The 23102-nt window shown below is 40.6% G+C and overlaps 3 protein-coding genes, 1 long non-coding RNA gene and 1 pseudogene across 5 annotated transcripts; 1 reads left to right on the top strand and 4 right to left on the bottom strand.

The window, feature by feature from the left end:
• Positions 1 to 532: 532 nt before the first annotated feature.
• On the bottom strand, positions 533 to 2026 carry LOC311493607 (nuclear factor 7, ovary-like; the record flags this gene model as incomplete). The annotated part of the gene is made up of 1 exon (XM_084552341.1): positions 533 to 2026. Exon 1 carries the CDS (start codon positions 1955 to 1957, stop codon positions 533 to 535), a length of 1425 nt encoding a protein of 474 aa, XP_084408467.1. The 5' UTR covers positions 1958 to 2026.
• A 1812-nt stretch (positions 2027 to 3838) lies between these two features.
• On the bottom strand, positions 3839 to 5282 carry LOC311493710 (nuclear factor 7, ovary-like; the record flags this gene model as incomplete). Its single annotated transcript, XM_084552479.1, has 1 exon — positions 3839 to 5282. One exon carries the CDS (start codon positions 5280 to 5282, stop codon positions 3846 to 3848), a length of 1437 nt encoding a protein of 478 aa, XP_084408605.1. The 3' UTR covers positions 3839 to 3845.
• Positions 5283 to 7095: 1813 nt separating this feature from the next.
• Positions 7096 to 9351, bottom strand: LOC311493711 (nuclear factor 7, ovary-like). Its single transcript, XM_084552480.1, has one exon. It carries the CDS (start codon positions 8862 to 8864, stop codon positions 7431 to 7433), a length of 1434 nt encoding a protein of 477 aa, XP_084408606.1. The 5' UTR covers positions 8865 to 9351; the 3' UTR covers positions 7096 to 7430.
• Positions 9352 to 9711: 360 nt separating this feature from the next.
• LOC311493714 lies at positions 9712 to 13175 on the top strand. The gene is made up of 3 exons (XR_014699247.1): positions 9712 to 9752; positions 11417 to 11488; positions 12932 to 13175. It is a non-coding gene; the product is annotated as an uncharacterized lncRNA (long non-coding RNA).
• A 517-nt stretch (positions 13176 to 13692) lies between these two features.
• LOC311493712 (nuclear factor 7, ovary-like) lies at positions 13693 to 16531 on the bottom strand (annotated as a pseudogene). Its single transcript has one exon. The product of its transcript is annotated as a nuclear factor 7, ovary-like (transcript).
• Between the last annotated feature and the right edge of the window lie 6571 nt (positions 16532 to 23102).

The following is a 23102-nucleotide window of genomic DNA, read 5'->3' as shown; positions in this document are numbered from 1 at the left end:
TCTCCACAGAACCAACAAAAGAAAACCACTTTACGTAATGAATTTCAGACAGCAGAGGCAGTCAGATTAGCAATTTCTGCGACCCAAGAAAATAAGACGGTTTCCTGTAGGAAAAAATTAATAAATAAATAAATAAATAAATCACAGACAGATACTTTTTGGTTCATTGAACCACTAAGTTTGAAGTTTAAACAATCCCATTTAAAACACATTAAAGGCTAAAGTAAGTCATCAGATGAACAGAATATCGTACAAATTAAAATAAGATGACAACAAACAAAAGTGACACAATCAGAAAGTATTTGATCCAGTCGATGACTTCGATGCTGCTAACAAGGCTAAAAGACAAAAAATTCCTTTATGCATCTTAAAAACTGCTGCAACAAAACACTGAATTAAAAACATGTAAAAATGTAGTATTTAAAACCTTTCAGAAGAGACAATGGACTTTTCAGCTCCACATATTAAATAACTTGCATATTATCAATGTTATACATGAAAAACACACAGTTAAGTGTGTAATAAAACTGGATTAATTGACATTAACCTCCCTTGGACAGATTTTAATGTCGGAGGTTTTGGCATCAACAGCATCTCCGATATCAAAATATGGGAAGAGTTTCTCAGTGAAGGTGTCTCTGTGGGTGTAGATCTTAGTTTTGTCTTCAGAGTTGTAGAAGGACACCTGTCCACTCTCATAGTCCAGCTGGACCCTGATCCTCTGGAGACTCTTCTTCACTGTGACAGTCTGATCATCACCATTAGTGTATTTCCCATCAGCATGCCCTAAACACCAGAATCCGTATTTTGGTGAAATGTTCAGTTCATTCTTGTCAGCTGTCTCTTTGGTTAAACCTATAATCCATTCAGGATGATCTCCCACCTCCACCTCCCAGCTGTGCTTCCCTGAGCTGAAGCCCTCAGAGCCTAGAACATCAGTATACTTAGTTAATCTTTCTGGATTGTCAGGGAGATCCTGCTCTGTGTCTCCACATCTCACACTGGTCAAATCATCAGACAGACAGAGAAAGGGGTTTGCAGTGTTTGGGTCCAGAATGACGGGACTGTAGTGGACCTTCTCCTTCATCTTCTCCCAGACTCTGAAGGACAGGTTTCCCAGGTGTTTGGCCACATCTATCAGGACTCCTGAGACCAGCTGTGGATCTGGCAGTGACCACTGGGCTCTGGCTCTGGTCTGAGTGGGTTTATAACTGTTGAGGAATGGCACGTTGGCTTTCTTCAGCTCTTGTTCAACAGCAGAGATGCTGATTGACAGAGAGGAGATCTGCTCCTGAATCTTCTTCATCTCTCTACTGATGATCTCCCCTTTCTGCTTCTCTTCCTCCTTCAGAGCTGCCAGTCTGGACTCCTCTTCCTCTTTTAGGAACTGGTGAAGCTTGTTGAACTCAGCTTTGATCTGTTTCTCTGTGGACAGCTGCTGCTTCCTGGAGAGTTGAATCATCTTATTGTAAGTGTTCTCCACTTGTTCGTATGTGTCCCTCTTCTCCTGCAGAGACTTTAAGTCAGATTTCAGCTGCTCCTTCAAGTCACTCACTGCTTGTTCTAGAGGAACCACTTTGTGACTCCGGTGGGGAGAAAACTCACAGACGGGACAAACAGCTTTCTGCTCATCTTCACAGAACCAGTAAGGCACTTCTGAGTGTTCAGCACACACCACTTCCTCTTTCTCTGTCTGCTTTTCTTTTTCAATCATGGCTGAACTTTGACTCTGCCTCTTGGCAAAGGAGTCAGCCAGTTCCTTCAGGGTAAAATTCACTATGGGATTGTCTTTTGAGGATTTTCTTTTACAAATAGGACACTTTTTGTTTCCAGCTTGTTCCCAGAATTTCTGCAGGCAGCTTGAACAGAAGCTGTGGTTGCAGCTCAGAGACACAGGGTCTCTGAAAGTCTCTGAACACACATGGCAGCTCAGGTAATTTTCAAGTTTCTCAGCCATTTCTGTTGATTGATTCCAGATTTAGAGACTCACCAAACTTTAAGCTCTGCCACTTGAAATCCTCTTAAGTTGTGTTCTTGAGTACTGATCCCGTCTTCACCCGATCAACAATGAAAACCTTTCACTTTCATTTCCTCATGTTATGGATGGAGCTGATTTCATTGTAATAAAAAAGGGAAACTTCTTTTTGAGTGTGTCCCCAGTAGATGATGCTGTTTCTTTGTTATAAATCTTTAAGGAATTCTCCATAAACCTTTGTTGTGCCTGTCAAACCCTGTCAGCTTCTATGCTTGAGAGACGTGCATGTGGAAAAGTCCTGAAACACACGTAGACGACTCATTGAACGACTATTTATATTAGTGTTTGTCACATTGGTAAGCTGTTTACCTGCTGAAAGTAAGATGTAAAGTATCTGAGCCCATTAAGCTGCAGCACAGAACCAGTCAGAAACTTTAGTGGAGTTTACACTGATCAGGCATAACATTATGACCACACACAAGCGTTTTTGTGTGTGTGTCTGTGTCAGGCTGCATCCTGCTGGGGATGGCTGCGTCATCAAGGAGTGTCATTGCTATGGGGTGGGGGTGCCTGGTCTGGTCTAGGTGGGTGCTACATGTTTAAGTAACATCCACACCAATGAATGCCAGGTCCTAAAGTTTCCCAGCAGAACATTTAATTGTCACAAGATGGTCAATGTTATTCACTTCTCCTGTCAGTGGTCATAATATTGTGGCTGATCAGTGTATAAACAATTGTTTGTTCATTATACAACAGCTGATGTTCATTCAGCAGAAATCTTTTTGAAACTACAGAGACAGAAATATAAAATCATATTTATATTTCCTTCCAAAAACAGATTTTGTCTCTTCTTGTAACAGACTGATAGTTTGTGGCAGGAAAGATCTGTCTGAGCCTCAGATTCTTCTTCCGATTATTACTTTGTTGTCTCACGTGAACATGTGTTAAGGTGTTAACAATAAGAAAAACGTTTAAATAGAAAGTTTACCGTCTCTCTCTCCATCTCTGTGTTTACAGACGGATAAAACTCCTTTGATTGGCTTTGATTCTTTTTATTGACAGAGATCATCCAAGATACGTATGAAACGCTCAACATCTGACTGTTAGCTAGAGTCAATCCTGAAGTGCTGTTAGACAGGAAGAGTTTAAATAAAGACACGGGAGCAAACAGCAGCTCCAAATGTTGAATAAAGACACACAGCCACTAAAACAGACATCCACAATTCACAGACATTCACAAAGATCAGTCATTGTGGTCATTAATAAAATGAGAATCCCAAACATTTTCTCATGTGTGAGCTGATTCTGTCTCTGACATTTTACTAAAACTAGTAAAGAAAAAATACAAGTGAAACATCTCAATCAACACAGTCATCAGGCTGTAATTTGGACTGAACCATGAGGAGAAATATTAATTGTGTCTAACATCATTTAAAAAAACTATTAAAGATCAAGTTTGCATGAATAAAACTGAATGAACGTAAAGAATTGAACTAAAGTCAGTGTTAAATGTCAAAATTAAAACAGTGGGACAAAACAGTTGTCCACTCCCACCTCAATGCATCATGCATCTATGATACGTAACATGCATCAGCTATATCTCATATACCTGGCCGGGCCTCAAGCAGATTAGTTCCCTCCATGATGAGCTTGAGGTTCTGCTGAAAGTTTCTTGTTTTTTTCTCTTGCCACCATTGCCTTCGTACTTGCTCTGGGGGTTTCAGTCCTGGTTGTGAATTTACTCTAAACTCAACGTTTTGCTTTGTGCTTTACTGTCAAGCTACAAAAGAGGGTGTCCCATCGTGTAAGTTTGATGTTTTAACAATGATTTTCTTGAAGCTGATAAAATAACGATTATAATAATAGTCACCTAGGCCTCAGCAGACACCCTGATCTCAGTTGGACAGATTTTGATGTCACAGGTTTTAGCATCAGCAGCATCTCCGATACCAAAATATGGGAAGAGTTTCTCAGTGAAGGTGTCTCTGTGGGTGTAGATCTCAGTCTTGTCTTCAGAGTTGTAGAAGGACACCTGTCCACTCTCATAATCCAGCTGGACCCTGATCCTCTGGAGACTCTTCTTCACTGTGACAGTCTTGTAATCACCTTTAGTGTATTTTCCATCACGATGATTTAAACACCAGTATCCGTATTTTGGTGAAATCATCGGTTGATTCTTGTCAACTGTCTCTTTGGTTAAACCTATAATCCATACAGGATAATCTCCCACCTCCACCTCCCAGCTGTGTTTCCCTGAACTGAAGCCCTCAGAGCCAAAAACATTAGTATACTTAATCAATCTTTCTGGATTGTCAGGGAGATTCTGCTTTGTGTATCCACGTCTCACACTGGTCAGATCATCAGACAGATAGAGACGGGGGTTTGCAGTGTTTGGGTCCAGAATGACAGGACTGTAGCGGACCTTCTCCTTCATCTTCTCCCAGACTCTGAAGGACAGGTTGCCCAGGTGTTTGGCCACATCTATCAGGACTCCTGAGACCAGCTGTGGATCTGGCAGTGACCACTGGGCTCTGGCTCTGGTCTGAGTGGGTTTATAACTGTTGAGGAACGGCATGTTGGCTTTCTTCAGCTCTTGTTCAACAGCAGAGATGCTGACTGACAGAGAGGAGATCTGCTCCTGAATCTTCTTCATCTCTCTGCTGATAATCTCCCCTTTCTGCTCCTCTTCCTTCTTCAGAGCTGCCAGTCTGGACTCCTCTTCCTCTTTCAGGAACTGGTGAAGCTTGTTGAACTCTGCTTTGATTTTCTTCTCTGTGAACAGCTGCTGGTTCTTGGAGTGTTGAATCATCTTATTGTAAGTTTTCTCCACTTGTTCATATTTGTCCCTCTTGTCCTGCATAGACTTTAAGTCAGATTTCAGCTGCTCCTTCAAGTTATTCACTGCTTGTTCTAGAGGAACCACTTTGTGACTCCGGTGGGGAGAAAACTCGCAGACGGGACAAACAGCTTTCTGCTCATCCTCACAGAACCAGTAAGGCACTTCTGAGTGTTCAGCACACACCACTTCCTCCTTCTCTGTCTCCTTTTCTTTTTCAATCATGGCTGAACTTTGTCTCTGCCTCTTGGCAAAGGAGTCAGCCAGTTCCTTCAGGGTAAAATTCACTGGAAGCTTTTCATTTGAGGATTTTCTTTTACAAATAGGACAGTTTTTGTTTTCAGCTTGTTCCCAGAATTTCTGCAGGCAGCTTGAACAGAAGCTGTGATTGCAGCTCAGAGACACGGGGTCTCTGAAAGTCTCTGAACACACATGGCAGCTCAGGTAATTTTCAAAAAGTTTCTCAGCCATTTCCGTTGATTGATTCCAGATGTAGAGACTCACGAAACTTTAAGATCTGACACTTGAAATCCTCTTAAATCGTGTTCTTGATTATTGATCCCGTCTCCAACCGATCAACAACGAAAACCTTTCACTTTCATTTACCTGTGTTATGGGTGGAGCTGATTTCATTGTAATAAAACAGTAAAACTTGTTTTTGACTGTGTTCCCACTAGATGGTGCTGTTTCTTTGTTATAAATCTTGAAGGAATTCTCCATAAACCTTTGTTGTGACTGTCAAACCCTGTCAGCTCCTATGATTGAGAGACGTGCATGTGGAAAAAGTCCTGAAAAACACATATATGACACATTGAACGACTATTTATATTAGTGTTTGTCACATTGGTAAGCTGTTTACCTGCTGAAAATAAGATGTAAAGTATCTGAACTCATTAAGCTGCAGCACAGAACCAGTTAGAAAATTTAGTGGAGTATACACTGATCAGGCATAACATTATGACCACACACAAGTGTTTTTGTGTGAGTGCCTGTGTCAGGCTGAATCCTGCTGGGGATGGCTGCTGCCATCAAGGAGTGTCATTGCTATGGGGTGGGGGTGCCTGGTCTGGTCTAGGTGGGTGCTACATGTCTAAGTAACATCCACACCAATGAATGCCAGGTCCAGAAGTTTCCCAGCAGAACACTGAATTGTCACAAGACGGTTAATGTTATTCACTTCTCCTGTCTGAGCCTTTTAGAGGAGGTGCTCCACTGTCCATGTAGTATCTGGTGATGAATGAAAATAAGTGAAGATTATTGTTTATTACCAGACTGTCTAAAATACTGTTCCTTCACCTTGATTTTCAGGGATTTCATTTTTCTTTTTGGTGGAGCCGGTTGAAGTTAAGCTGACATTTGAGTAAGTCTCCACTAGATGGTGCTGTTTAGTGTGAACAGAATTTGTGGTTGCAGCTCAGAGACATTTAACTACTTCTGTAACTTTCAACCAGAGGCACCTTTAACCATGTCCCCTAATATTTGAATGTTCAGTATTCAATGTAGACTGATTAAAATACTCCAAACTGTTGAAAACAATGAGTCTATTTTAAAATGTGCTTTTACATATTTGAGTCAACACAGCAGCAGTACAGGGAAATTCCCACAAACATAGAATAACGTATTCTTTCAGGAAATCAAGACACACTGTAAAGTGTTTTATTTATACATGGAAACATTATAATCCACAGAAATTAGGTTATGATAATAAATCAAAATATTTTCTCATAAAATTCACATAAAATCACAAAAAATAGGAATCTTTAAATTTTCATTTCACACAACCAATGTAAATATGAAGACCAGAAAGTTTACCATCTCTCTCTCTCTAACATCGCTCTGTGTGTGTTTACAGACAGATAAAACTCCTTTGATTGGGTTTGATTCTTTTTATTGACAGAGATCATCCAAGATACGTACGAAATGCTTGACATCTGACTGTTAGCTAGAGTCAATCCTGAAGTGCTGTTAGACAGGAAGAGTTTAAATAAAGACACGGGAGCAAACAGCAGCTCCAAATGTTGAATAAAGACACACAGCCACTAAAACAGACGTCCACAATTCACAGACATTCACAAAGATCAGTCATTGTGGTCATTAATAAAACGAGAATCCCAAACATTTTCTCATGTGTGAGCTGATTCTGTCTCTGACATTTTACTCAAACTAGAAAAGTAAAAATATAACTGAAACATCTCAATCAACACAGTCATCAGGCTGTAATTTGGACTGAACCATGAAGAGAAATATTGTGTCGAACATCATTTAAAAAAAAACTTTACACATACAGTTCTGTTTCAAAAAAAAACTATTAAAGATCAAGTTTGCGTGAATCTGTGTTTGCTCTTCTGTGATTATATGATTTAACATGAAATTCCTTCTTGTTAGAAATCATTCAGTGGTCCTGGTCTCATCAACCTCTCCAGTCTTCATGGCCTGCAGTTGTCCACTCCCACCTCAATGCATCATGCATCTATGATACGTTTTTTATTCAATCATGTAACATGCATCAGCTATATCTCATATACCTGGACGGCGTCAAACATATTGAAAATCTGATTGGTTTTGTTTTAACTATGATTTTCTTAAAGCTGATAAATTAACGATTATAATAACAGTCACCTAGGCCTCAGCAGACACCCTGATCTCAGTTGGACAGATTTTGATGTCAGAGGTTGTGGCATCAACAGCATCTCCGATAGCAAAATATGGGAAGAGCTTCTCAGTGAAGGTGTCTCTGTGGGTGTAGATCTCAGTCTTGTCTTCAGAGTTGTAGAAGGACACCTGTCCACTCTCATAGTCCAGCTGGACCCTGATCCTCTGGAGACTCTTCTTCACTATGACAATTTTGTAATCACCATTAGTGTATTTTCCATCACCATGCTCTAAACACCAGAATCCGTACTTTGGTGAAGCAGCCGGTTGATTCTTGTCAACTGTCTCTTTGGTTAAACCCATAATCCATTTAGGATGATCTCCCACCTCCACCTCCCAGCTGTGTTTCCCTGAGCTGAAGCCCTCAGAGCCCAGAATGTCTTCATACTCAGTGGATCTTTCTGGATTGTCAGGGAGATCCTGCTCTGTGTCTCCATTCCTAACACTGGTCAGATCATGAGACAGATAGAGATATGGGTTTGCAGTGTTTGGGTCCAGAATGACGGGACTATAGTGGACCTTCTCCTTCATCTTCTCCCAGACTCTGAAGGACAGGTTCCCCAGGTGTTTGGCCACATCTGTCAGGACTCCTGAGACCAGCTGTGGATCTGGCAGTGACCACTGGGCTCTGGCTCTGGTCTGAGTGGGTTTATAACTGTTGAGGAACGGCACGTTGGCTTTCTTCAGCTCTTGTTCAACAGCAGAGATGCTGACTGACAGAGAGGAGATCTGCTCCTGAATCTTCTTCATCTCTCTGCTGATGATCTCCCCTTTCTGCTCCTCTTCCTTCTTCAGAGCTGCCAGTCTGGACTCCTCTTCCTCTTTCAGGAACTGGCGAAGCTTGTTGAACTCAGCTTTGATCTGCTTCTCTGTGAACAGCTGCTGGTTCTTGGAGTGTTGAATCATCTTATTGTAAGTGTTCTCCACTTGTTCGTATGTGTCCCTCTTGTCCTGCAGAGACTTTAAGTCAGATTTCAGCTGCTCCTTCAAGTTATTCACTGCTTTTTCAAGAGGAACCACTTTGTGACTCCTGTGGACAGAAAACTCACAGACGGGACAAACAGCTTTCTGCTCATCCTCACAGAACCAGTAAGGCACTTCTGAGTGTTCAGCACACACCACTTCCGCCTTCTCTGTCTCCTTTTCTTTTTCAGTCATGGCTGAACTTTGACTCTGCCTCTTGGCAAAGGAGTCAGCCAGTTCCTTCAGGGTAAAATTCACCGTAGGATTGTCTTTTGAGGATTTTCTTTTACAAATAGGACAGTTTTTGTTTCCAGCTTGTTCCCAGAATTCCTGTAGGCAGCTTGAACAGAAGCTGTGGTTGCAGCTCAGAGACACGGGGTCTCTGAAAGTCTCTGAACACACATGGCAGCTCAGGTAATTTTCGAGTTTCTCAGCCATTTCTGTTGATTGATTCCAGATTTAGAGACTCACCAAACTTTAAGCTCTGCCACTTGAAATCCTCTTAAATCGCGTTCTTGAGTACTGATCCCGTCTCCACTCGATCAACAACCAAAACCTTTCGCTTACATTTACCTGTGTTATGGGTGGAGCTGATTTCATTGTAATAAAACAGTAAAACTTATATTTGAGTGTGTCCCCACTAGATGGTGCTGTTTCTTTGTTATAAATCATTAAGGAATTCTCCATAAACCTTTGTTGTGACTGTCAAACCCTGTCAGCTCCTATGATTGAGAGATCTGCATGTGGAAAAGTCCTGAAAGACACGTAGACGACCCATTGAACGACTATTTATATTAGTGTTTGTCACATTGGTAAGCTGTTTACCTGCTGAAAGTAAAATGTAAAGTATTTGAGCTCATTAAGCTGCAGCACAGAACCAGTCAGAAACTTTAGTGGAGTATACACTGATCAGGCATAACATTATGACCACCTTCCTAATATTGTCTAGGTCTCCCTTGTTAAGTAAAAACTTCCCATACAGAAAAATCAAGGGAAAAAATATATTTACATATATGCAGCTGCATCCCAACTTATGTTTAAATAGATGGCTACAATATATTGAATACATATATAGTACAAGTATGTATATATGCAAGTATATGTTGAACCCTGCACTGTAACATATATGTGGATATCTTATATGAAAGTCTATGTGCTGAATATATTCACTGAATAGACTTATTTAAACAAGTCGACCGTTATATGTGACGTCACGTACGTGCGTACGTGCTTCTTCAGCCCGCGCAAGCCGACGGTGCGTACGTGCTTCTTCAGCAGCAGCAAACACGAGCAGACTACAGTGCAAGAGAAAAGTCCGACATAACGGTAAGTTCCTTAAGTAATTAAGGCTTTATTTAACTATATAAGTTAGGTTTTGTTTTTTTGTTTTTTTAAAAAAAACAGTTACAAAGTGCTTTACACACAAAAAAACATATACACCTATAACATTATATACATACACGTTGCTCGCTGTGAACGGGAAATGCGGAGAAAAGTTTTCAGCTTGTGAATTACTTCGATATTTCGACGTTGAAACGGATAAAGATTATTAAAAAAAAATTATCCCGTGGGACTGTTGGTAAATTGTTGGCGGAGAAATGTGGTAGCATGCAGCAGTTTTCTCAACCTGCTTGGCAAATATTCAACCCGTGGAACAACTTATGTTATTAAGTTTAGGCAGTTAAAGAGATATTTTTCGTCGCTAGACTGCTAACATTAGTGAATATTGAGGTGAAATGTGATTTTGTCAACCCGCTCAGCTGCACTGACCGCCATTACTTTATTCTTCTCTTTGAGTGCATCTCTTTGGTGAGTTACCTAATGTTTGCGACCTCATTGTAACATCGTCTTTTATTTTATGCATTGAATGTGTCGGCAGTTATTTTATGCATTTGAAACGTAAATGTGGATTAAACAAGCATTTGTCGGGTGTGTATATTGCCGGTGGGATTGGGGGGGTGCGAGCTGGCGGCGGATGCAAGCTGGTAGGCTGGCACCAGCAGCGGAGATAACGTTTTAATTCCTGTCAGAATCGATTTGTGTGCGTTAAAAAACTGTTAAAAAACTGTAAAAATGTTCGCCTGCTTTTCAGGTGCTTGAACTTGACTTTGGGGGAGAGGTGGGGGAGGGGAGGTGGGGTGGGGCGGGAAGAGGAAGGGTGGGGGAGGGGAGGGGCGGGGCGGGAAGAGGAGGGGAGGGTAGAGCAGCAGCAGCAAAACGCACAACACCCACACAAGTGCACGTAGGCCTATGTAAATGCCATTAGTTAGTATTATTACTATTATTTTGTTTGTGATATAAAGATTTTTATTGGTCTATATTTTATTTTTATTTTTTCTCCTATTGACAAGTAAGGCCCTTATTCTGCCTCAGAGGTTAAGTGTAGTAGTTTGCCTATTAAGAATTCAGTAAAGCTTGTAATGTTAATGTAGCTGAGACAAGACATGCATTAGTTTAACATTTTAGTCACAATTCAGTGTTGCTCCTCACTTAACTGTTTAGCATGAAAATAAACTTTAGGGTGACCTGGATATTGTATTGTGGGAAACAGAAACAGCATATTTCTTTATCAGTAATATTCATTAACTAATTTGTGTAAATGCTTCCCAGATATAATACTTTAGTGAATATGATGCAATTTGTCTAACTTTTCAATCTTCTTTCTTTTAAAGCTGAATGGGAAAATTACCAGAAATCTTAGTCACTTTTAAACAGGATGCTAGCAGGCAAGATGCTAATGGTCTAAACTGATTCAATGTACTATGCTAGGCTGAAGTTAAAAGTTGTATCGTCAGACTCACAGAACGGCTGGATGAACGGGAAAAAGATAAATATCAATTGTTTTGCTCGAGGGGAGGTGGAAAATGAGCTTAATTCCAAAAATGGTGGAATATCCCTTTAAGATCAATTTCCAAAAGATGACTTTATATTCCTCTTTATTTCTTACCTGAAATGAATGGACATTCCTTATTGATTGTGCTTTTTTTTAGGAGGCAAGTCTAAGAGGGCAGAGGGGGAACAGAGGGAGTCCCTGGACCCTGAAAGGGCTAAGGCCATAATGGGTGAGTTCATTATATTTGTCTTATTTTACGGCTCTTCACAATGTAAGTAGAACGCTCCATTGACTTGAAGATTAGCAATGACTTAGCTACCGTTCCGTGGCTTCCGCTAACAAAATAGTTGGCCACACAGATAGAACTTGACTGTTTCAGATGTTGCTTGGCAACCTCTTACTAGCTGTCTTTCACTTTCAACGAAATGATATGAAAGACCTGAATTAGAAGCAAAAACACAGTTGCCATTGACAGCGGTCATTATTTTTTTCAGAGGTCCTCTATCAGAAAATAATGACCGGTAGAACTTTGGGAAATCCCATTCAAGTCAATGGAGCGTTCTACTTGCTTTGTGAAGGGCCGTATAATGAATAAAGTGTATGCATACGTTTAGACCCCCATGCTGAAGTTGACTAAAAAGAGGAATAAAAAATCATCTTTTGGGAATTGATCTGAGTGCCCTAATTAAAAAAAACATGAGGGAGAATGCAACCTTTAAAGACACCAGATTTCTTTGTGAGTGAATAATGTATCATATAAAATAAATGTTCTTCCTTAGAATACAGGGTGCATAAGTATAGACACCCATATGTTAAATTTCCATAGAGGCAGGCAGATTATTATTTTTAAAGGCCAGTTATTCCATGGATCCAGGATACTATGCATCCTGATAAAGTTCCCTTGGTGGCCCCAGCTGTGGCGCAACTAGTTTAATATGAAAAAACGGTGGAGTGTTCTTTTAAACATGGGGGTCTAAACAGAAGTCATTAATTCCCTTTGGCAGATATCAATTTAATGTTGATTTTCTTTTGACCAATATGTTTGTTCTGACTGAATATAGCACTGCCACGAGCCATTTTTCATAAAAATGTTTAAAAAAAAAACAAACAAACAAACACCTGAACAATGAAAACACCTTTTCTGGTTCCTTGTTTCTGGTACATGGTCTTACAACCTTTTGCCATGTGGCATTGTCATTTTCAGTCAGAAGAAACATTGGTCAAGGGGAAATCAATATTTCCAGGGGTATGAATCATTTTGTTTATTATTTGCATATAACAAGAGCTTTTAAGATATTTCTGCACTTGATGTACGCCTTTTTGACCTTATTATGTACTTGTTATACTTATACTTAGTACTTGTTATATTGGCAAATCCTGCAAATGAAAGTTTCTTGTTTTGTGGAAAATAAACTAAATTATCTTCCAAGATTTGTCAATACAAGAAGATTTTCACTTACACAAAGTCAAAATAAACTTAAAGTGTAAAAATGTCTTGTTATAAGCAAATAATATAATATAACAAGGCCATAATGGATGAGTTTATTTTATTCTATTTGCATGTCTTTCTCTCCAACTGGCTTTGTATTTCTCTTCAATTATTGTGATACACAACACATTAGCATCTGTGCTTGTCACTAATATTTTGCATGCTCTATTTTTATGTTTCCAGAGGCCACCCAGAAGAGATTCCAAGGGACTCAGGCTGGATTGTTGGGGCAGGCGATTAATGCCAAGCTCACAGAGCTCAGATTTCAAAATAGAAATAAAATTAATTAAAATTCAGTAAAAGAAAGCAGAAGTGTTGTGTGTTTCTTCCTCTTTATATTGATATTATGGTTAATGTTAAGTAAACACAGTAATGAAATATCAATAAATGCTGAAAATAATAAACAATAGTAGAATATGAACTACATTTAAAGAATATATGAGAATATATGTGAGAAATATAGGTCTGACATATATCGGTCATGTGACCAATTGTCATCAGGCGTCACGTGACCATGCTTCTTAGTGCAATATATTTAAATATATGTACTTATATGTAGGAAATATAAGAAAGTGGCCAATTTCGAATATGTACTTATAGGTTGACATATATTGATACATATATTTACATATATGTAGTTAACATATATGCATTTAACATAGATGTAAATATATGTATTTAACATAGATGTCCTTATACTGGAATATATGCAAGCTGCATATATGTGAATATGTTATTTTTCTGTATGGGTTATTTTGAACTGTTGCAGGTAGTTTGAACAGAACTTGTGGTTTCAGCTCAGAGACATTTAACTACTTCTGTAACTTTCAACCAGAGCCATTTTTAGCCATGCCCCCTAATATTTGAATGTTCAGTATTCAATGTAGACTGATTAAAATACTCCAAACCGTTGAAAACAATGAGTCTCATTTAAAATGTGCTTTTACATATTTGAGTCAACACAGCAGCAGTACAGGGAAATTACCATAAACATAGAATAACGTATTCTTTCAGGAAATGAAGACACGCTGTAAAGTGTTTTATTTATACATGGGAAAATGATAATCCACAAAAATTATGTTATGTTAATAAATGAAAATATTTTCTCATAAAATTCACACAAAAGCACAAAAAAATAGGAATCTTTACATTTTCATTTCACACAACTGATGTAAACATGAAGACCAGAAAGTTTACCGTCTCTCTCTCCATCTCTGTGTGTGTTTACAGACGGATAAAACTCCTTTGATTGGCTTTGATTCTTTTTATTGACAGAGATCATCCAAGATACGTATGAAACGCTCGACATCTGACTGTTAGCTAGAGTCAATCCTGAAGTGCTGTTAGACAGGAAGAGTTTAAATAAAGACACGGGAGCAAACAGCAGCTCCAAATGTTGAATAAAGACACACAGCCACTACAAGAGACGTCCACAATTCACAGACATTCACAAAGATCAGTCATTGTGGTCATTAATAAAACGAGAATCACAAACATTTTCTCATGTGTGAGCTGATTCTGTCTCTGACATTTTACTAAAACTAGAAAACTAAAAATATAACTGAAACATCTCAATCAACAGTCATCAGGCTGTAATTTGGACTGAACCATGAAGAGAAATATTGTGTCTAACATCGTTTAAAAAAAAACTATTAAAGATCAAGTTTGAGGGATGAAACTGAATAAACATGAAGAACTGAACTAAAGTCAATGTTAAATGTCAAAATTAAAACAGTGGGACACTGCTCTTCTGTGATTATATGATTTAACATGAAATTCCTTCTTGTTAGAAATCATTCAGTGATCCTGGTCTCATCAACCTCTCCAGTCTTCATGGCCTGCAGTTGTCCACTCCCACCTCAATGTGTCATGCATCTATGATATGTCTTTTATTCAGTCATGTAACATGCATCAGTTATATCTCATGTACCTGGACGTGCCTCAAGCAGATTGGTTCCTTCGATTTGAAGACCTTGAGGTTCTGCTGAAAGTTTTGTCCTGTTAAAAGGGATTTTTTATTTTTTTTTCCTTGACATCGTCAACTTCATTCTCCCTCTGGGGGTTTCAGGCCTGGTATTGAGTGTAAACTTGGCGTTTTGTTTTGTGCTTTCCTGTCAAACTACCAAAGAGGGTGTCCCATCATGTACGTTTGCTTGTTTAACTATGATTTTCTTAAAACTGATAAATTAACGATTATAATAATAGTCACCTAGGCCTCAGCAGACACCCTGATCTCAGTTGGACAGATTTTGATGTCGGAGGTTTTGTCATCAACAGCATCTCCGATAGCAAAATATGGGAAGAGTTTCTCAGTGAAGGTGTCTCTGTGGCTGTAGATCTCAGTCTTGTCTTCAGAGTTGTAGAAGGACACCTGTCCACTCTCATAGTCCAGCTGGACCCTGATCCTCTGGAGACTCTTCTTCACTGTGACAGTCTTGCCATCAACTTTAGTGTATTTTCCATCACTATGCACTAAACACCAGAATCCGTATTTTTGTGAAATCATCGTTTCATTCTTGTCAACTGTCTCTTTGGTTAAACCTATAATCCATTTGGGATGATCTCCCACCTCCACCTCCCAGCTGTGTTTCCCTGAGCTGAAGCCCTCAGAGCCCAGAACTTCAGGATACTTAGTTAATCTCTCTGGATTGTCAGGGAGATCCTGCTTTGTGTCTCCACATCTCACAGTGGTCAGATCATAAGACAGACAGAGACGGGGGTGTGCAGTGTTTGGGTCCAGAATGACAGGACTGTAGTGGATCTTCTCCTTCACCTTCTCCCAGACTCTGAAGGACAGGTTGCCCAGGTGTTTGGCCACATCTGTCAGGACTCCTGAGACCAGCTGTGGATCTGGCAGTGACCACTGGGCTCTGGCTCTGGTCTGAGTGGGTTTATAACTGTTGAGGAACGGCACGTTGGCTTTATTCAGCTCTTGTTCAACAGCAGAGATGCTGACTGACAGAGAGGAGATCTGCTCCTGAATCTCCTTTATCTCTCTGCTGATAATCTCCCCTTTCTGCTCCTCTTCCTTCTTCAGAGCTGCCAGTGTGGACTCCTCTTCCTCTTTCAGGAACTGGTGAAGCTTGTTGAACTCAGCTTTGATCTGCTTCTCTGTGAACAGCCGCTGGTTCTTAGAGTGTTGAATCATCTTATTGTAACTGTTCTCCACTTGTTCGTATGTGTCCCTCTTGTCCTGCAGAGACTTCAAGTCAGATTTCAGTTGTTCCTTCAAGTCATTCACTGCTTGTTCAAGAGGAACCACGTTGTGACTCCGGTGGGGAGAAAACTCACAGACGGGACAAACAGCTTTCTGCTCATCCTCACAGAACCAGTAAGGCACTTCTGAGTGTATAGCACACACCACTTCCTCCTTCTCGGTCTCCTTTTCTTTTTCAATCATTGCTGAACTTTGACTCTGCCTCTTGGCAAAGGAGTCAGCCAGTTCCTTCAGGGTAAAATTCACTGGAGGCTTTTCTTTTATTGTTTTTTTTTACAAATAGGACAGTTTTTGTTTCCAGCTTGTTCCCAGAATTCCTGCAGGCAGCTTGAACAGAAGCTGTGGTTGCAGCTCAGAGACACGGGGTCTCTGAAAGTCTCTGAACACACATGGCAGCTCAGGAAAGTTTCAAGTTTCTCAGCCATTTCTGTTGATTGATTCCAGATTTAGAGACTCACCAAACTTTAAGATCTGCCACTTGAAATCCTCTTAAGTCGTGTTCTTGAGTACTGATCCCGTCTCCACCCGATCAACAACGAAAAGCTTTCACTTTCATTTACCTGTGTTGTGGGTGGAGCTGATTTTTGAGTGTGTCCCCACTAGATGGTGATGTTTCTCTGTTATAAATCTTTAAGCAATTCTCCATAAACCTTTGTTGTGACTGTCAAATCCTGTCAGCTCCTATGATTGAGAGACGTGCACGTGGAAAGTCCTGAAACACACGTAGACGACTCATTGAACGACTATTTATATTAGTGTTTGTCACATTGGTAAGCTGTTTACCTGCTGAAAGTAAAATGTAAAGTATTTGAGCCCATTAAGCTGCAGCACAGAACCAGTCAGAAAGTTTAGTGGAGTGTACACTGATCCTTTTTTTTTTTCTTTTTTACAGACTGATAGTTTGTTGCAGGAAAGATCTGTCTGAGCCTCGGATTCTTCTTCGGATTATTGCTCTGTTCTCTCACGTGAACATGTGTTAAGGTGTTAACAATAAAACATGTTTAAATAGAAAGTTTACCGTCTCTCTCGCCATCTCTCCGTGTGTGTTTACAGACGGATAAAACTCCTTTGATTGGCTTTGATTCTTTTTATTGACAGAGATCATCCAAGATACGTATGAAACGCTCGACATCTGACTGTTAGCTTGAGTCATTCCTGAAGGGCTGTTAGACAGGAAAAGTTTAAATAAAGACACAGGAGCAAACAGCAGCTCCAAATGTTGAATAAAGACACACAGCCACTAAAACAGACATCCACAATTCACAGACATTCACAAAGATCAGTCATTGTGGTCATTAATAAAACGAGAATCACAAACATTTTCTCATGTGTGAGCTGATTCTGTCTCTGACATTTTACTAAAACTAGAAAACTAAAAATATAACTGAAACATCTCAATCAACACAGTCATCAGGCTTTAATTTGGACTGAACCATGAAGAGAAATACTAATTGTGTCTAACATCATTTAAAAAAATTATTAAAGATCAAGTTTGCGTCGATGAAACTGAATGAACGTACAGAATTGAACTAAAGTCAATGTTAAATGTCAAAATTAAAACAGTGGGACACTGCTCTTCTGTGATTATATGATTTAACATGAAATTTCTTCTTGTTAGAAATCATTCAGTGGTCCTGGTCTCATCAACCTGTCCAGTCTTCTTGGCCTGCAGTTGTCCACTCCCACCTCAATACATCATGCATCTATGATACGTCTTTTATTCAATCATGTAACATGCATCAGCTATATCTCATATACCTGGCCGGCCTCAAGCAGATTGGTTCCCTCCATGTGAAGAGCTTGAGGTTCTGCTTAAGGTTTTTTCCTGTTAAAAGGGATTTTCTTTTCTCTTGCCATCGCCACCTTCATGCTGGTTCTCTGGGTTTCAGACCTGGTTCTGAATTTAAACTTGTCGTTTTGTTTTGTGATTTACTGTCAAGCTACAAAAGAGGGTGTCCCATCATGTAAGTTTGATGTTTTAACTATGATTTTCTTAAAGCTGATAAATTAACGATTATAATAATAGTCACCTAGGCCTCAGCAGACACCCTGATCTCAGTTGGACAGATTTTGATGTCAGAGGCTTTGGCATCAACAGCATCTCCGATAGCAAAATATGGGAAGAGTTTCTCAGTGAAGGTGTCTCTGTAGGTGTAGATCTCAGTCTTGTCTTCAGAGTTGTAGAAGGACACCTGTCCACTCTCATAGTCCAGCTGGACCCTGATCCTCTTGTTGGGCCTGGTACTAAGGCACTCAGTATTGGGGTTTGGCTATCATGAATAATTAATAATTATCAAAAATAATTATTTATTATTAAATAATTGGATCTGAATTACTAGATCACCTCGGGGCACCACCCTTCTAGGAAGGGAAAAGATAGCCAATTAATCAAAACAGTCTCATAAATTATACTAAATTGTCAATTTGGAGTTCGGATTAATAATTAACTTAATAACTATAACCAAAATTACCATGTTAACAACTAGTTACAGTTGAAGGAATTTGGAGTTCTTGACAGTGTAGAGGTTGGCAATATTCACTCTTGTGCAACATTAAACAGACAGGTATGTTTAAAAGACATTTATTAACAAGAATAAAAGTAAACATACAAGCTAACTACAGTGTACTCAATACAGGTGTGTGTGTGTGTGTGTGTGTGTGTGAGCCAAAATGGCCGCTGGTTGTGTGTGAGCCAAAATGGCCGCCGGTTGTGGGCGTGTCAAGATGGCCGCCGGTTGTGGGCGTGTCAAGATGGCCGCCGGTTGTGGGCGTGCCAAGATGGCCGCCGGTTGTGGGCGTGTCAAGATGGCCGCTGGGCCTTGAGGTCTTGAACACAAAGGAAACAATGGCTGCTGAGTGGGGACACTCATGTGCCGTGTGCTGGCCAAATGCCTTGGTGGAATGTGATAAGAGAATGTGATAAGAAGTGCCAGGTTAGAGAAAGGATGGTTAGTTTAGCATGCAAGAGACCCTGAGTCTATGTGTTGCATAATCTAAACTAACATCAAATCACTATACTAAACACTCAATAAAACACATATCACATCAAATCAAAGTTTAAGTTCTATGCTTTGCTTAGCTTAACTAGGCCCAGGTCATACTACCAGATTTGGTGGAAAAGTCAATTTCTGGTGTGTTGCTCCTTTAGCTGGCAGTTCCTGATGGAAGGCCAAACTGGGAAAAGCTGTAGTCCTTGCTGTGTTTTCCTGATGGCAGACGTTGGAGGGGAAACTGGCCGCTCCTTGAAGTCCTTTGAAGTGGCTTGTTAGCAGCTCGGTGCTAACTAGCCGTGTGGCTCCTGTTGTTTGGGAGTTTAGCCTGCAAACCTTCTGTTGTTGGCTAAAAAGCTGGTGTAGATTCCTCAGCAGGAACTCGCTTCGCTGCTGTATGGAGAACAGGCCTGCAAGTAGTTGCTCTTTGTTAGCAGACTACCTGGCGCCCAGCTGCAGCTTAGCAGCTGGGGGTCTCCACGTGGAGGTGTGGAGTTGTAGAGGGTAGGAGGATAAGAGAATAAGAGAGAGAACAAAGGCCAAACGGTGCATTTTATATGACCTGATGACCTCATAGGTCACATGCCACTGTCAGCCAGTGAACTGCTTGGTCAGTTTTTCACACCTGGAGGATTGTGGGTAATAGAGTTTTTCCAGGGCTCCTTTGTTCCCAAGACAAAAGCAGCCATGTGGTTACCTGATTATGCACCACCAGGTTCAGATCCCAACATTCCCCCCTTTGGTCTCACGATCTCACTCGATGTGTGGTCGTGAGAGCACAAGTGTCCGTGCGTAATCCAAGTTGGAAAAGTTCATTCATAGTAATGACGTCTGGGCAGTCTGTTAACCAACTGGGCTGTGGTAAATGCTAACTATCTTAGCTAAGCAAAACAAAATCATCAGGTGAAAAACTGAAATACACATAAGCACATTGACAGTTACTAACAGTGTTAGTGAGGAAAAGAAGAATGTCAGTGATGTAAATTGTTAGGGTAAGATGCAGAAAGAGAGTGGCACCTACAATGATAAAACCATTTCCAAATGTCCAAGAGTTTTGTGGTTTACTCGTTGGATCCTATTAGAATAATTATTATTCAATGCAGTACTCGGTCTGATCTTAACAGAAATAACAAATTTGTCCTTCATGCAGATGTTGCTGCGGAAGGATGTCATCACGTTTAAATATCTTGGTTTTGGCTGTATCATTGTCTGAATGTGTCCTAAAATTTGCGTTGAATAAGGACATGTATAAATTGCAAAATACTACCAAGGAGTTGGTTCAGGTGTAATTGCAAAGTTAGACAGTGGGTCTGGTTCCAACCAGAATTTAGGCTTTTCTCAGCTAATAGTGGCAGGTGTGACTATTAGTGAGTTGAAAAATATGGAGTTTGCTGCTGTTGCTAACAAATCACAAGTTTGCCTACTTAACTGCAAAGAAAGTAAAGTACTTCCTACATACTGGCAGTACAGGGATGGACTGTGTTATTATTTCCTTGAGGAAGGAACTCTGAATTTGTGTTGCCTTAAGTTTTTATGAACTAGTGGCTCAGGGCTGTAACGCTCCGTGTAGCCAGAGGCACAGAGGTATTCAGAGGTATTGTCACTGTCTGCTGAATTATGATCATCTAAGCTGCACTCAGAGATGCTGCGATCATCGTCTGAGCAGTCTATTGGTTGATCATACTGCTGGGCCATAATTTCAGAGTAAGGCTTTCTACAGCTTCGACTGTGTGAATGTCTATCTCGGGGAAGCTGGCGGACATGGCGGCTACGCTCAGTGTCCCTGTGTGGCCCTTTATCACCCCCCTTTGGTCTGTTGTGAGGGTGATGTTTAAAGGTGGTAGATCGGGGTGATGCCTTGGTGGTGGAGCTGGAGAGCTCAACTGTCTTCCCTCTTGCTTTGGAAGTGACAACAGTTTCCCAAGCCACCTGTGTCATCTTCCTGATGTCCTGCATCGAGGGGTCACCTTGGCGTGTCATGAGTGCAACGTGAGTGCGTACACATGGGTGAAGGTTCTGCAAGAATAAAGACTTGAAGGTGGAGTTCTCTTCTAAGCCTGGTGCATTCTTGCCCTGAAAGTACACATCTCTCAAACGTTTGTAATAATCTCTAGGATGCTCATGACGGGTATGTTTAATTTGGAGGGCTGCAACCATTGAGTCAATCTCATCAGCAGTAGAAGAGAATTCTTCTAGTAGTGCTTGACGGAGCTCTGAGTAGTCATCTCTGACTGTGGGAGGTTGTGACTGGATAAACTTATGGACAGCTTTAGAGCTTGTTTTCCATACAAGTTTAACCTTCTCCCTTTGGGTTGCATGGGGCAAATCAATTAGGGCGTGGTCTAAATCCCTAACGTAATTGTCAACGTTATGATCACAGCTGTCTGGATCAAAATGTTCAATGTCCTTGGCAAGGAACTCAAGCACTTTAAAGCGGGGACACTGTGGTGTCCGGGCAGGTGCATCACGTGCAACAGTTATCTCTGGTGGAAAGGCGGGGGCTGGGCAAACCTGTGGTGTTGTAGTCCCCCCTTCGGAGAGATGGGCACGGATGGGAGTGTCATACATCATCGGCTGAAAAGAAGATTGGGCAGAATATCTTCTGGAGGATAAACTACAAATCTCTTCACGGTCTATGTCAGAGAGATGGGACGTCAGGTAATTGTTACCTCGGTCTCTCAGAGGAGGTTGAGGACCTGACTCCATTCCCAGGAACTTAGGGTCAGCTGGAAATTGTTCCCATTTTCTAACTGTAGGGGACGTTAACCTTTCACTACAGGAGGAGTGTGAATCGGAGTAACCAGAATCACATTGGCTTAATGACGGCGGTGGGGAGAGACAACCCGATTTAAGCCTTAGCAGTTCTTCTTTGTGTGCACAAAGATCGGACTCTGCTGAGTGCAAGTCTGCTAAGTAGCGCATAGCTTTATTATTGGCCATTTGTACCTCATGGAGGAGACAAGCCGTTTGCGCTTTAAGGGACTCTACCTCCTTTTCTAAGGCTGCTTTGCTCTGAGAGGCAAGGCTGGATTGCCTGTGGAAGTTCAGAAGCAAACATCTTAACAATGGGCCTTTGGATGCAGTCTGTGCATCACACCTGTCCTTCAGTAGAGAATCTATCTCATCCCTGCACTCACTGAAATTCAACTTGTTAATGAATTCAGGGTAGCCTGGGTTTAGGCTCTGTGCAAGGGAAGAAATGAATTGCTCTACACAGGGGTTCTCCATTGTTATGTGGGATGGAGGTGTCAAAAACAACAACAACAAAGCAATGGGGTTAGCAATGCTATGCTAAGTAGCTATGTAGCTTCTAAGAGAGAGGCTAGAAAGGTAGCTATGGCACCATCTAGTGGTTCTAGTGGGCACAACAAATTTGGTAACACAGTAAATGCAAATTTACTCACCAAAACTCAAAATGCAGTAACTGAAATGCAGGGCAGTAACAGTTAGAGACGTGATTTTTAAAGTTAACTTGGGCTGTAACACGTGTTAGTGGCAGCTAAGTATATAACTTATATTTCACAGGGCTGGTAGCACACTGTGGCTCTATCTCAGACTCCTTATCTTACTTAGGCTGAAATGCATGGCAGTAACAGCTGGCACAAGTTCTTTCACACAGGGCCGGTGGCACGCTGTGGTTTAATTCAACAGGGGAGCACTTAAATTAACAGGAAACAGCTTGACTGGATTGCATGAATACGTGGTATTCGAATGCCGAAATTCTTACAACTACGAAAGGTAGGTTCAACTTGAATTGGCTAGCAGCAAAAGCAACACTTAATGTAGAACAATGGGACTGAAAACAGTAGTTATTAATAACGAATTATTAATAATTTATCAATTTATCAATTTATGAATTTCATAAATTATCACCACACTGCACCTGTTTGTAAGTACAACTGGACATCTACTCTTGTGGTAGACTAGTGGGATTGAACGTTAAGACTTCTGGCAAGTCTAAAAGTTGTTCAAAAATATTTTTGGCTTTGGCCAAAATTATGCTGAAATTAATATTGCACAATTATGAATAATTGCCAACAGTACTCTGCCTCACACGGGGCACCATTTGTTGGGCCTGGTACTAAGGCACTCAGTATTGGGGTTTGGCTATCATGAATAATTAATAATTATCAAAAATAATTATTTA

Source organism: Chelon labrosus (genome assembly GCF_963514085.1).
Source record: "Chelon labrosus genome assembly, chromosome: 9".
NCBI lineage: Eukaryota > Metazoa > Chordata > Actinopteri > Mugiliformes > Mugilidae > Chelon > Chelon labrosus.
This window is presented reverse-complemented; position numbering and strand designations above follow the sequence as displayed.